This window comes from Salvelinus sp. IW2-2015, unplaced genomic scaffold, assembly GCF_002910315.2.
Source record: "Salvelinus sp. IW2-2015 unplaced genomic scaffold, ASM291031v2 Un_scaffold1811, whole genome shotgun sequence".
Taxonomy (NCBI): domain Eukaryota; kingdom Metazoa; phylum Chordata; class Actinopteri; order Salmoniformes; family Salmonidae; genus Salvelinus; species Salvelinus sp. IW2-2015.
In genome coordinates, this window is record NW_019943184.1 from 233,825 (window position 1) to 249,126 (window position 15,302).

At 46.1% G+C, this 15,302-nt stretch overlaps 1 protein-coding gene across 1 annotated transcript in view; it reads right to left on the minus strand.

Annotated features, from left to right (window-relative positions):
• LOC112072062 (ninein-like) overlaps nucleotides 1–15,302 on the minus strand; it is a 21,685-nt gene that overhangs the window by 1,969 nt on the left and 4,414 nt on the right. Inside the window, 15 exon segments of the mRNA XM_024139478.2 lie at nucleotides 5,771–5,878; nucleotides 6,534–6,611; nucleotides 6,925–7,074; nucleotides 7,325–7,504; nucleotides 8,168–8,208; nucleotides 8,211–8,286; nucleotides 8,288–8,314; nucleotides 8,654–8,725; nucleotides 8,728–8,769; nucleotides 9,163–9,279; nucleotides 9,596–9,784; nucleotides 10,185–10,254; nucleotides 10,431–10,529; nucleotides 11,223–13,871; nucleotides 14,083–14,960. Of these exon segments, the coding sequence (XP_023995246.2) occupies nucleotides 5,771–5,878; nucleotides 6,534–6,611; nucleotides 6,925–7,074; nucleotides 7,325–7,504; nucleotides 8,168–8,208; nucleotides 8,211–8,286; nucleotides 8,288–8,314; nucleotides 8,654–8,725; nucleotides 8,728–8,769; nucleotides 9,163–9,279; nucleotides 9,596–9,784; nucleotides 10,185–10,254; nucleotides 10,431–10,529; nucleotides 11,223–13,871; nucleotides 14,083–14,960 (4,776 nt within the window).

Below are 15,302 nucleotides of genomic sequence, written 5' to 3' on the forward strand. Positions count from 1 at the left end.
ATACTCAAAATGATTGTGTTCTATGTGGTAATCTATTCTTACAATAGCAAAGATGTGTCAAGATACCATCTGAGAGAGGATACCATCAGAGCCTGTGGTATATAACACCAAGGAAGATGGCCATTGAACACAAAAACCCATGAAACTAGATGCTTTATTATGTCTTGATTCTCTCCGGTTGAAATACATTGTACTGCATTTATGACAAAGTGACATCACAGCTAAATAAATAGATAAAAAAAAAAAAAAAAAACGAATATATAAATATAAAATGATTTGATCCAGAAATTTAAATTACAATCTACAAAACAATCATAAACATAAAAAGTCAAACACACACAGTGCAATAGAGAATAAAATGTTGACTTCTAAAAACCCTGAGACTTATCAGAGCTTCTACAGTAAACAGGAACTGCTACATTAACATAATAAAACTGAAGGAAGAACAGGAATCAAAACAATTGCATAATTACAATGAAAATGTTTCCCATTTGTTTACTATCAAATTATTGTTGAGTTCAATACTGTTGGTAACTAACTGGTACCGTTTAAATTTTTTAAATAAACAGTTGTGAGAGGTGAGTATGTCAACCAACTACAGGTTATTGAAATCCTTTTGTGACAAAGATGGGGCGGCAGGTAGCCTAGTGGAACCGGAAGGTTGCAAGATCGAATCCCCGAGCTGACAAGGTAAAAATCTGTCGTTCTGCCCCTGAACAAGGCAGTTAACCCACTGTTTCCTAGGCCGTCATTGAAAATAAGAATTTGTTCTTAACTGACTTGCCTAGTTTAAATAAAGGTAAAATAAAAATAAATAAATAAATAAAAACAAAAAAACTATCAGTTGACATTGATGCTTTTGGGTTAAGTGCAAAAAAATATCAATATGCAGATCATCTTGAAAAATATGTCCAATAATACATTCTGTTGAAACTAGGAATCTACTGCAAATCGGAGTATATTTCATGGATCTTTAACGATAGTAGGTTGTTATAGTTCACCTACTGTTACAGAGCTCAAGTTATTTCAGAAAGCCCTTTGATTTGAGGAAAATAACAAAGGGACTACCCTGTTTTAYGCTGGTACACTCCCACCTAGTGGCAGCATACCATCGTTACACATTCATGCCCTTATGATTAAACTAGTTCTAACATTCCATTCCAATCACTGTTCATCTCCTATAAGGATAGAAGGTACCTTAACACTCAGAGTGCTTCAAGCATAAGTGGGGCAGGGGGGGAAGAGTTCAGGGGACAGGGAATGGAGACTTGGAGGATTGGGTGGGACTGGGGTTAGTTGATGTGAGAAGGACAGACAGAGAGAAAGGTTTGGAGGACTGGGGGGGCACAGGTGAAGAGGACTGCAGAATAATTCAGGGAAGGGAGTGGAGTCTTGGAGGATAGAGGCAGGATTTGGGGTTAGGTGAGTCAGGCAAGGGGAAAAAGGTTTGGAGGACTGGGGGAACATGATGTTAGAAGCTGCCAAGTTGCTTGCTGTCAGTCAGAGTCCACCAATCCTCCGGTAGCTGTCTGCATGAGCGGCCCTCTGTTCTGGCAATGCAGCACCCTGGAGAGAGAAGGCAAGTACACTTCACCAGGGCTCACCCCTCCATCCAGGCCTCTAATACATGAAGCTTCTAAAGGCAGGGCTATGCAATTAGCACAGCTTTGAATAGTCACCTCTGTCTGGGACAACTGAAGGACTCAGGGCTAAATAGTTAGTTGACTAGACTATAGCAAAACGAACTAAAATTGGTAGATGGCATACAATTATGCCATTTACAGTGTAGCAAAAGGACGAACCACCTCAAAATGTTAGAGAGGCCATGACAGAGACAAGACCTACTGCTATTCAGAGGGAGGATGGTTCTGCTTCATTAAACAGGAGACACATGAACAGTCCAGTGTCAACACCTACCTTCACCCCACCCAGACAACCTTCACTCCACCCAGACTAYCTTCACTCCACCCAGACTACCTTCACTCCACCCAGACTATAATCACCCCCTACCTTCACTCCACCCAGACTATAATCACCACCTACCTTCACTCCACCCAGACTATAATCACTCCACCCAGACTATAATCACCACCTACCTTCACTCCACCCAGACTATTATACACCTACCTTCACTCCCACCAGACTATAATCACTTCCACCCAGACATATATCACCACCTACCTTCACTCCACCCAGCAACTTAATCACTCCACCCAGACTATAATCACCACCTACCTTCACTCCACCCAGACTATAATCACCACCTACCTTACTCCACCCAGACTATTATACCACCCCTACCTTCATCCCACCAGACTATAATCACTCCACCAGACTATAATCACCACCTACCTTCACTCCAACCCAGACTATAATCACTCCACCCAGACTATAATCACCACCTACCTTCACTCCACCCAGACTATAATCACCCTACCTTCACTCCACCCAGACTATTATCACCACCTACTTCACTCCCACCAGACTATAATCACTCCACACAGACTATAATCACCACCTACCTTCACTCCACCACAGACTACCTTCACTCCACCCAGACTATAATCACCACCTACTTCACTCCACCAGACTATAATCACCACCTACCTTCACTCCCACCCATACTACCTTCACTCCACCCAGACTATAATCACCACCTACCTTGACTCCACCCAGACTATAATCACCACCTACCTTCACTCCACCCAGACTACCTTCACTACACCCAGACTACCTTCACTACACCCAGACTACCTTCAACTCACCAGACTATACACACTACCTTCACTCCACCCAGACTATAATCACCACCTACCTTCACTCACCCAGACTATAATCACCACCTACCTTCATACACCCAGCTATAATCACACACCTACCTTCACTCCACCCAGACTATAATCACCACCTACCTTCACTCCACCAGACTACCTTACTATGACCCAGACTACCTTCATCCACCCAGACTATAATCACCACCTACCTTACTCCACCCAGACTATAATCACTCCACAGACTATAATCACTCCACCCAGACTACAATCATTACACCCAGACTATAATCACCACCTACCTTCACTCCACCCAGACTATAATACTCCACCAACTACAATCACCACCCAACTATATCACCAACCTACCTTCACCACCCAGACTATAATACCCCACCAGACTATAATTCACCACTCTACTCACTCCACCAGACTATAATACACCTACTTCACTCACCCAGCTATAATCACCATCCCAGACTATAATCACCACCTACCTTCACTCCCCCAGAACTATAATCACCACTACCTTCACTCCACCCAGACTATAATCAACTCCACCCAGACTATAATCACCCCCACCGACTATAATCACCACTACCTTCACTCCAACCCAGATCTATAATCACCCACCCAGACTATAATCACCACCCAGACTATAATCACTCCCCAATATACATTCACTCCACCAAACTTACTCACTCCACCCAGACTATAATCACCACCTACCTTCACTCCACCCAGACCTATAATCATCCACCAGACTATAACACACTACACCCCACCAGACTTAATCACCACCACTTCACCACAGACTAATACTCACCAGCGACAATCACCCACCCAGATATATCCTCCACCCAGACTATAATCACTCACCCAGCTATAATCACCCCACCCAGTCGATCAATCACTCCACCCAGACTATAATCACTCCACCCAGACTATAATCACCACCTACCTTCACTCCACCGACTCAATACCCCAATTATAATCCCCCACCCATCGACAATCACCCACCCAGACTATAATCATCACCCAGACTATAATCACCACCTATCTTCACTCCACAGACTACATCACCCACATCACCACACTCCACCAGACTATATCACCCCAATACCATCCCAGACTATAATCACCACCTACCTTCACTCCACCCAGACTAAATCACTCCACCCCACCACCATGATCACCCCACACCATCCCAGACTATATCACCACATCTTCCAGACTATGATCACCCCCACACCATCCCACCTATATCACCCCACACCATCCAGACTATGATCACCCCACACCATCCACACTATGATCACCCACACCATCCCAGACTATGATCACCCCACACCATCCACACTATGATCACCCCACACCATCCCAGACTATGATCACCACCTACACCCCACACATCCAGACTATGATCACCCCACCCATCCAACTATGATCACCCACACTATGATCACCCCACACCATCCAGACTATGATCACCCCACACTATGATCACCCACACATCCCAGACTATGATCACCCCACACATCCAGACTATGATCACCCACACGACCACACATCCCAGACTATGATCCACCCCACACCATCCCAGACTATGATCACCCCACACCATCCCAGACTATGATCACCCCACACCATCCCAGACTATGATCACCCCACATTCCCCACACCATCCCAGACTATGATCCCCACACCATCCAGACTATGATCACCCCCACACTATACCACCATCCACCAGACTATGATCACCCCACACATCCCAGACTATGTCACCCACACCATCCCAGACTATGATCACCCCACCCATCCCAGACTATGATCACCCCACACCATCCCAGACTATGATCACCCCACACCATCCCAGACTATGATACCCACACCATCCCAGACTATGACATCCAGCTAGACTCCACTATGATCCCCCACACCATCCCAGACTATGATCACCATATCAGAGCTCTACATCAAAGAACACCGCACCCAAAAACCACTAAACACCAAACCCAGAAGGTGAACACACACACACAACACACACACACACACACACACACACACACACACACACACCACACACACACACACACACACACACACACACACATAAAACACCTAACCCAAGAAGGTGAACGCACACACACACACACTAAAACACCAAACCCAGAAGGTGAACGCACCACGCACACCACCACACACACACACTAAAACACCAAACCCAGAAGGTGAACGCACACACACACACRYGTGAGAACATGAAGCTGGTAAGGACAAACCAGGACAAAATGTTCCAGCTACAGAAACCTAACCAAACCCAGAGCGCAAATAAAATATTGAATGGCATGGTAGATTATAAAATATATTTATATTCCTCAACTGTTATAGTGGTAGATTATAAAATATATTTATATTCCTCAACTGTTATAGTGGTAGATTATAAAATATATTTATATTCCCCAACTGTTATAGTGGTAGATTATAAAATATATTTATATTCCCCAACTGTTATAGTGGTAGAATAGAAAATATATTTATATTCCTCAACTGTTATAGTGGTAGAATATAAAAGCCACATAATTTGTCACTTCTCTTATCAAATATTTATATTTATATTCCCCAAAGTGAAAATGGAGAGATATTTTGTTTGTGATTCAGGTCCCATCAGAGTGTAATCAAGGTGTTTGTGATTCAGGTCCCATCAGAGTGTAATCAAGGTGTTTGTGATTCAGGTCCCATCAGAGTGTAATCGAGGCAAATCAGAAGGGCCAGGTATTCCCATAATCAACTGTAAAGTGTGAATGAGCTGCTGAACACTGTGAGAGTGATGATACTGTATACTAAGTGCTAGATTGTAGATCACCAGATATGCCAACATGCATATTGATTCAAAGAGCAGGAAGGGCATATAGAATTAGGATTCAGTTATAGTTAAGAGGCRTGATTAGCCTGCTACAGGATGTGATGTGTAGCCCTGATCTCTCTCTTTCTCCTACCTGTATGTTCTCTGGGTTGAGGTCGTCCCTGCGGTGCTGCTCTCTCCGCTCACCAGGCATCCTGCGAGGGGATGTGGGCAGCAGACCAACCAGCTGGACTTGTAGAGTCTGGAGACACCAGACAGACAGACAGTCAGGAGAGAGATGAGAAAGACAGACAGGAGAGAGATGAGAAAGACAGACAGGAGAGAGATGAGAAAGACAGACAGGAGAGAGACACAGAGAAAGACAGACAGGAGAGAGACACAGAGAAAGAAGAGAGACCGAAAGAGAGAAGTAGACACAGGGAGAGTAGAGAGAGTAGAGAGAGAAGGGACATACTGTAGGGTGGGAGGGAGAGAGATTAGATAGATGAAGGTTATGTCAAAGGGACATGAGTGTGAGGACAGGAGGAGCCAGTCCAACTGTTGCCAGTCCAACTGTTGCCAGTCCAACTGTTGCCAGGCCAACTGTTGCCAGGCCAACTGTTGCCAGTCCAACTGTTGCCAGTCCAACTGTTGCCAGGCCAACTGTTGCCAGTCCAACTGTTGCCAGCCCAACTGTTGCCAGCCCAACTGTTGCCAGCCCAACTGTTGCCAGCCCAAATGTGTTTCTGGAAAACTGCTGGTGTTATATGAAAACAAACTAGTTTTATAGAAAAATGACAGAAGAAGAAAAGGAGACATTAAAAGGGAGTCCAGGTGTTTGACAGGGAAAGGCAGACGCAGTGAGATTAGATGAGAGGAGCACATGTGGGGGGGAAGTTAGGGAAAGGTAGCCGTGCCTGTAGCTGGGTCTGTTGGGTCTTCAGACCCTCGTTCTCCTGACGAAGACTCTCCAGCTCTCTCTGGACCTCACACACCTGACAACCACCACACAAGGCCATCAGAAAAGGAAAGCCACATACTTTTTGACAATGGGTTTGTTATGTAAGAACTGCTTCAGAGATACATGTTACTTGTGAATGGTAGGTGGGAAGTAAGCATTGTTGTGAGTTTTGTTTTCCATCTTTTCGACATTAGGTTTATCCAATTAATAATCAAGGAAAATTTGCTATCAATAAAAAAAATGCATGTACTGTATGAAATGTCTGAATTTAAATAAAACGTGAAAAACTATCAAGAAATCATAACAGTATACATAGATATAAATAACAGATCCTCCTGTTAGATGACCTTGTTCTGAGCAGAGAGTAGCTCCTGATGCATCCCGTCCAGCTCTCTCTTCAGAGCAGTCTTCTCCTGTTCTACAGTCTTCACCACGCTGGCCTGGCTCTGCTGTTTCTGCTGCTTCACGGTTAAGATGGCTGCCTCCAGCTGACGCGTCTAAGGAAAGACAAAACAGGGTTTCAAAAAGGTATTCAAATGCAGGGTGTATGGTTCTTAAAAATCTCTAGAACGTAAAAGGGACGGTTTCCTGGACACACATTAAGCCTTAGTCCTTGACTGAAATCCATGCTCAACTCAGAATCTCCATTAAAAGCTCTGTGTCTGGGGAAAATACTGGCCCCTTAGACCTTGAGACATCAAGACCAATTTGATTATGTCTGTATTTTATTTGTCTCTGTAATGTCACCTTGTCCCTGCTGCGGTGGAGGTCGTCCTTGACGTTGTGGAGTTCCATGGTCAGCCTCTCGTTCTCCTGCCTCAGCAGYTGCTGTTCCTGTTCCACCAGCCTGGCCAGCTCGTCCTGGTACAGCTTCTTATGCTGGCTCTGGTAGCCGCTGGAGTGCAGGGCCATCTCCAGAACCTGGTTCTGATTCAGGAAACAATAACCAGGCTGAGCATTCTACACCCCTTAGAAATAACTACATTTTTATTTAACCAATAAATCTCATTGAGGTCAAGACACCTGGACTGGATAATTACCAGAAAGGACAAAGCACCTCAGACCACAGCAAATTCCCTAGATCGAGTAATTGTATTTTTTTATGCCCTAGTCATTTCATTTGGTGATACTAATTGACATTAAAAGGTCACTAGACGATAAATATAGGTGCCAATGTGGATAGTTGAATCACCCGCAGGTCTACCCGGCTTGTATAATCAATCAATCAAAAATGTAGCTGAGCTGGCCTCCTGGTTTGGGTAAGGTGGATTGCTACAGGGTGTCTGGTTAAGGACGAGGTGTACATAACTTTAAAACAAATTATGTCCCCACACCAACCAATCAACCACCCACCCAGCCAACAGACCAATTACCCACCTAAACAACCAACCAATCAACCACCCACCCAGCCAACAAACCAATTACCCACCTAAACAACCAACCAATCAACCACCCACCCACCCAAACGAACAATTACACCTAACACAACCAATCAACCACCCAACGAACCAATTACCACCTAAACAACCAACCAATCAACCAACCACCCAGCCAACCAAACGATCAGCGTGTCGTCAAAAGAGGCCTTACCTTATCGTTGGCATTCTGCAGCTGTTTGTGCAGTGACATCACTCCTGTTTGAGGGCGTCCTTCTCCTGCTGTGACACGCGGAGGTCTGACTTGAGACGGGCGCTCTGGAGGTTGACAAGACTGGAGACTTTCATCCAACACGTGAGTCTGAAAGAGGAGGAGAATACTTTGGTCAAGAATAGAGTTGCAAAATGTAGGTACCTTTCCTTAGATTCCCCAGTATTATGCCCCCCCCCCTCCCCACGCACAAAAAATACTTTTACATAATTCCTAACAAATCAGAATGAATTCGAAAAACTTTATTGTCCACGTGACGCAATGTTGAAATTTGTCTTTGGGTTTGACACACATAGAACAGACATTCTAAACGATGAAACTTAGAATGAAAGCGGCAACACGTTGAACTATAGACTATAGCAGTGTCATAAGCGGTTGACAGTAACAAGGTAGGGTCAAAGGTTGCGTGACTGAACATAGCATCCTTACCCTCTCCTGAGACTTGGCAAGCTGATTGCGTAATCCCTGGGTTTGTTTCTCCAAAAGCCTTGTGTTCCTGCAGGAAGGAGGGAGAGCTGGCACTCCACAGCCCCCATCTTAGCCACCTACAGATGGACACAGGGACGAGGAGTGTGGTAAGTATGTACCGTATCGCCAGTTTGAACATACTTAAAATACTACACCACACGTCTCACATTGCATTCAAACCGTGCCTTCATATTCCTCTCCTTAACTTTCTATCTTAATAAAATACTAACTCCTTCCGGCTGAGGGCAGGTGTTCCTACACACCTACCCAACACACACACACACACACACACACACACACACACACACACACACACACACACACACACACACACACACACACACACACAACACACACACACACACACCACACACACACACACACACACACACACACACACACACACACACACAGCTAGTAAGTTCTATGGACATTCAAACACCCATGATGTTTGTCTGCTCATGTCTCACCTTATCGCGGAGGGTGTTGATTTGTAGCACCAGCTGGGCCTTGTCCTCCTCTGGTAGTACAGTCCCTTCCACAGCGTTGGTCAGCTCCGCCTCCAGGGCAGACGCACACACTGCCATCTGACACAGGAGAACAAGTCGTTAGTTAACCAAATAGGAATCCAATACTTTTTCCTCAATATGTCCTTCCTCTATTTCTCCTATCTGCTTTCCTCGCTTCCTACTCAAAACGCATCGGAGAAGAAGACCAGAGAGCAGGGACCTTTCCTCGTCTCCTACTCAAAACGCATCGGAGAAGAAGGCCAGAGAGCAGGGACCTTGAATCTTCTTGTACAATGCCTTTTGAGGAAGAGGCGAGGAGCGAAGAGCAAGGAATCAAACAAAGACACATTTTGAAAGAGCTCAAAAAGCCTCAAAATGGACTAAGACAGTTTACCGTGGTCCTGTTATCCTCAGGTACAAAGTGTTGCTGATCTCTGACAGCCTCCTGTCTCTCACTCTGTCTGAGCAGTTCCCCCAGCTGCTGGCTCAACCCCTCCACTCCTGCTGCATTCTGGGCGTTCTTCTCCGACAGCAGCCCGTTCTCATCCTCCAGCTGCTGACTGCGGAGACGCAGCTCAGAGATCTATAAGGGGGGAAATGCAGATTTAGGTTATGCTTATTACAGTACAGAATACACCTTACCGAGGTGAAAGGTCAGGACTTGTTTTCTCGTGTGGGTGCTTCTAATGGATGTCGTTGTGCTGGTTTACTTCCATCAGAAACGGTACCCTAGATTACCTTGACCAGGCCGGGTGCCAAAAGTAGTGCACTATATAGGGAATAGGGCGCCATGTCTGACACAGACAGAGATATTAGATTAGCTCTTCATTGCTTATGGCTCTACTACATGTCTTTCTTGAAATCAAGCTACATAGGCTTTAGTAACAGCTGTCTTGTTGCAATGCACAGGGTGGACATACAGCCACATATAGAGGAGAACCAAGTTATAGGGTCAAATTTGAGTTGGTTTACTCCAGTCTTACCTGTCTCTTGAAACTCTCTGCTTTCTTTTGTGCAGATATCTTCTCCTTCCTGAAATGCTCCAGTTTCAAGCTAAAGTAGGGGAGAGGGAAATGTCAATTCATATGACCCAATGACATGAAACCTACACCATACAGTAATTGCCACGGGAAATCTCAGGAAATGTTTGTGGGGTGAGGGCGGACCAACATTTCTGGGACCGGGGCTGAATATGCTTCAATATTGTATATTGGCATGATGTTTCTTACAGCGTCTCTTCCCGGGTCTCTCTCAGGTCCTCTTCCTTCAGCACGGAGATCTTGTGTCTGAGTAAGAGGTTCTCCTCTGCTAAACGACCCGCCTCATTCCTACAGCCAACAAGAAGAAACCACATCAGCCAAACAGAAGACCTCAGTCTCTATGCTAGCTGATTTGATAAAAACAAACTATTTAAGACTTTGTTAAAATGTTGTTAACGCAGAGTCAATGAAGTATATAAAGTCAACTGAAGCATTAATTGAGGTGTTTAAAAGCAGAAAACATCAAGGATAGACGTGCTCTAATAGTCCACAAACAACATGGCACCAAGGACAGGACAGGACAGTTTTCACAAAGGGTGTTGTATAGGAACAGGGTGGGATTGTACAGTGGCATGGCCACAACATGGCCTGTTATTATAGCTGTTGCTTCACATGCAACTTTCTGAACTAGAAAACATGAATTACAAGAGAATTGACGTCACAGATCTACTTCAGAACATAGACGTCACAGCAATGCTACAGGAAGTTACATTAATAAGCCAATGACAGCACTACATCTAGTGCCACGGGAAGTTGCGTTAGCCAATGACAGCACTACATCTAGTGCCACCGGAAGTTGCATTAGCCAATGACAGCACTACATCTAGTGCCACAGGAAGTTGCATTAGCCAATGACAGCACTACTTCTGGTGCTAGAGGAAGTTGCATTAATAAGCCAAGCACAATATTGCAGCAGGGATGGGATTCAGAAAGCAGCAGGTGCAAAGGGTTGGTAACTGGGATCATACATCTCCAAGTTACCTATGGGTCTGCATCTTCTCATGCATCTTCAGCGACTTGTTCTGCAGGTCCGTTAGGGCTCTGCGGAGCTTTCCGTTCTGCTTCTCGAACTCCGTGCAGCAGTCCTCCAGCTCCGACACCACCTGTATCTTAGCCTCCAGTTGGGAGTTCAGGTCCAGGAAGGACTCTTGTTCTTGTTCTGTGGTGGCGTCTTCCTCGGACTCGGCCTCCAGCTGCAGAGCCATGAGAATCTCATCCTGCCTCTCTAATTCGCTGACTAGCTCGGTCAGCTTACAATTCTCCTCTCTCATCCTGGTGATCTCGTCCACCAACGCTACTTGCTGATCTTGGAAGTCTTGGATGATGTGCATCTTGCTCTCGAGGCCCACGACTCTCTTCTCCAGCCGACAGTTTTGTTCCTCCAGCTTGGCGTTTTCACAGACGCACTCCTCGTATCGGATCTGAAGCGAGGTCATATCTGAAGACGTCACCTTGATCTCGTTGGCCTGAGCTTTGAGGGTGCCATTTTTCTCTAAAGCTCGCGGATCGTTTTCTGCTGAAAGACTCTCTAGTGCATCCGTCTTCTGCTGAAGCTCGGAGATCTTCTGCTGTAGCGCCAGGTTCTCCTCGGTGGCCGTGTCATACTGGCTCTGTAGCTGAGCCAGAAGACCGGCCTCGCTCTCCAACTGGCTGACTTGCTCATGGAGCTCCAGGATCTCATGGATATAGGCATCTCGATCCTTCACTGCTTCTGACTGAGGAATCAGTTCCACAGGCTTTTTCTCGAGATCTTGAGTTTCCTCGAAAAGACAAGCCACTTTGGTATCGTCAGTGTCATGACCTATCTCCTCTAGGGCTGAAGAGACAACCAGAGACACATAACTCTCCACTTCTTCATTAAACAGATCATCTTGAAGTTCCTCCCCTTCAGGCTTATCATCGAAAACAGTTTCTTGTACACTAGCATCATTCTGTCCAATCTTATCAGGGGAGGAGTCTTCACACTTCATCTCAGAGGGACAGACATCTCCATCAATGTCATCACTTTGAGGTTGCTCCTCTGGAATGGACAATGCTACAATGTCATCGTTAGTGTCTTCGTCCATGTTGTTCTCAGCTTGACATTGGCATTCATACGATTGGGATTCCTCAACAAGGTCTTGGCATTCTTCTGGAATAGCAGCGACTTCACCATTGCATGCCTCAACACTGATAATGTTTTCAGGACATACCTCAATGTCTTCAGAAGTTTCAGCATTCATCCTTCCCTCACTGGCGTTGTCATCTTGTGCTTGCTCCTCAACGGCGACAGATTCGACCACTGGGTCTTGGCCATCGTCCACAGTAGTTTCATCATCACGTGCCCCATCAAGATGAAGAGTTATGGTGTCTTCAGGACATTCCTCTAACCTGTTTGGAGTTTCAGGTATCATCTCCACCTCATCTTGTCCTTGTTCAGATGCCGCTACTAAAACATTCAGRTTGTCTGAGGTAACAGTTATTTCTTGATCGCAAACTTCTGCAATGATGTTCTCAGAAATCTCCATCTCATGAGGTGATTCGGTAATAATCTCAACTTCGTCATTTGGTCCCTGCTCCATAGGGAATACATATTCTASGTCAAGGCCTTCACAGTCCTCTGGAACAACATTGTCACATGTCTCATCACTAACGGTAATGTTTTCTGAACATACTTGTTCTTCAAGAGCTGCAGCCTCTATATGTTCCTCTCCCAGTGGTGCTACATTTACTTCATTTGATTCTTCCATTTCTTTGCCCCCTGTTATGTCTGCAGAGTCTAGAAGTCGGTTGAGCTCGTTCTCGATTTCCTGAATTCTAATACTAAGCTGGTCTCTCTCGACCAGAAGCTCTCCTTTCTCATTGTCCTGCAGGTCAGAGGAAGGACGACTCTCCTTCAGCTTCAGTTCCAGGTCTGAGATGTTCTCTTGCAGCTCCAGCCTCTCAAACTGAAAGTCCACCGCCGCCTGTCTCAGGAGCTTCTCCAGTTCTTCRATCTTCAACTTCTGGTTATCATGTTCTGAGAGCAGCTCACTCCTCTCCTCAAGCTGCTTCTCAGCCAAGGAGTGCCTCACCTCTAATTCAGAAAGGTTTCCCTGAAGTTCTGCCCTCTCCTGCTTGAAGTCCTCCACTGCCTGGTTCAGCAGAAGCTCGATCTCCTGGGCTTTCTTCTCAGACTTGGCCAGAAGCTCGTCTTTGGTGTCCAGATTCTCCTGCAGCCTATTGTGAAGATCATTCAGCTGCCTACTCAGCTCAATCTCTTTGGTCTGGGCTAAACTGATGAAACTCTCCAGCTCCTTTTGGAGTTCCTGGTTCTTTGCGACCAATGCGTCCATCTCTTCCTTACGGACACTCTCTAGCAGCTCCCTCTCTTTCACCAGGTCCTGGGTGATGGTCTCTCGCTCTTGTTCTCTGGTTTCCTGCAGAACTCGCCTCTGCTCTTCAGCTTTCTGAAGGGCTTCCTCCATTTCCGCATCCCATTTGGTTTTCTGCTCAGCGTGGTTGTCGGTGAGTGCCTTCAGCTCGCTCTGATAGTGCTTCTCCAAGTTGGAAACGTCGGTTTGGAAGCGCTCTGCGACGGCGTCCTGGTCGCCTGAGAACCGGGCCTCCACCTCCCTGATTTTCTGGGAAAAGTGGCTCTCTAGTTCTTTCCTGTACATGGTTAATCAGCAAGAGTTATGAACCACAGCTCCCACACCCTCAGAAATACTCACCTAAATCTACTTCCATAGCATAGCTGTAGTTACAATTGTCAAGTGGTTCACTACATTAAGTAAATATGATTAAGGTTTTCATGGACAATGCTGGGACCATTTAAGAACAGAAATCTTACGCTGATTTCATAACTGTTAAGCTGTCTTACCTTTCCTCAGCGATATCCTCTCGCAGTTTATCCAGCAGACCGCTGAGCTGTTCCCTCTCCTCGCTGTGTTTGGCACTCAGTTCCTGCACAGCCTGTCTGTGGGCCTCCTCCAGGCGCTCCTTCTCCTCCTCCATCATCTGCTCCAGCCTCTTCTCCACCTCCTCCTTCTCCCCCGCAAGCCTCTCCCTGTCCTCCTGCAGCTGCTCCTGGAGCATCCCCTCATAGTCCTCCTCCAGCTGGAGTCTCTCCCTGTCCCAGTCCTCCCTGAGCCTCCTCTCCACCTCCTCCTGCTGCTCCTGMTGCTTCAGCTTCTCCTCCGCCAACCGGGTGAGGAGAGTCTCCTCCAGACACTCCTTGAGCTGAACTTGTTCCAGCTCCCACTGCTCAGTGAGCCGTATCTCCCTACCGTCGTGCTCCTTGACTAGACGTAACATCTCCTCCTCTAACACGGTCTGGAGCGACTCGTTACTCTGCTCATCCAGCTGAGCCTTCTCCCTCTCCCACTCCTCCGTGAGTCGCATCTCTAACTCCTCTCGCTCTGCCTGGAACTTCAAACTCACCTCCTCTATCCTAGCCTTCGTCGCCTCCTCGTGGCTCTGCTGTAACTCCCTCTTCTCCCTCTCCCACTCCTCTAACAGTTTCCTCTCCACCTTCTCCAGCTCCTCCTGTAGCTTCCCCTTCTCTTCTTCCAACCTGACCTGAAGGATGTTGTCGTGCTGCACGTCCAGCTTGTTGAGTTCCAAGGCGTGAAGTTTCCTCAGCTCCTGCATCTCTGTGTCCAGGCCCAACTCAGCCTTCGCTTGTTGGACTTTCAGCTGCTCCTCCAGGTCAGAAACCTGGATGCGGGACTCCAGGAGCTCCTGTCTCAGGCTGCTCACCTAATAGAATAATAAATATTTGTATATTTACACTTATTTTCTACCAGGTACGTTGACTGAGAACACATTCTCATTTACAGCGACAACCTGGGGAATAGTTACAGTTGAAGTTGGAAGTTTACATACACCTTACACCGAACCCAAACTGTCTGCGCGCGTGCGCCATAGAACATACAGTTATTTTGTCCCCCCAACACCAAACGCAAGTTAAAATATCAAAACAAACTCTGAACCAATTACATTAATTTGGGGACAGGTCGAAAAGCATTAAACATTTATGGCAATTTAGCTAGCTAGCTAGCTTGCACTTGCTAGCTAATTTGTCCTATTTAGCTAGCTTGC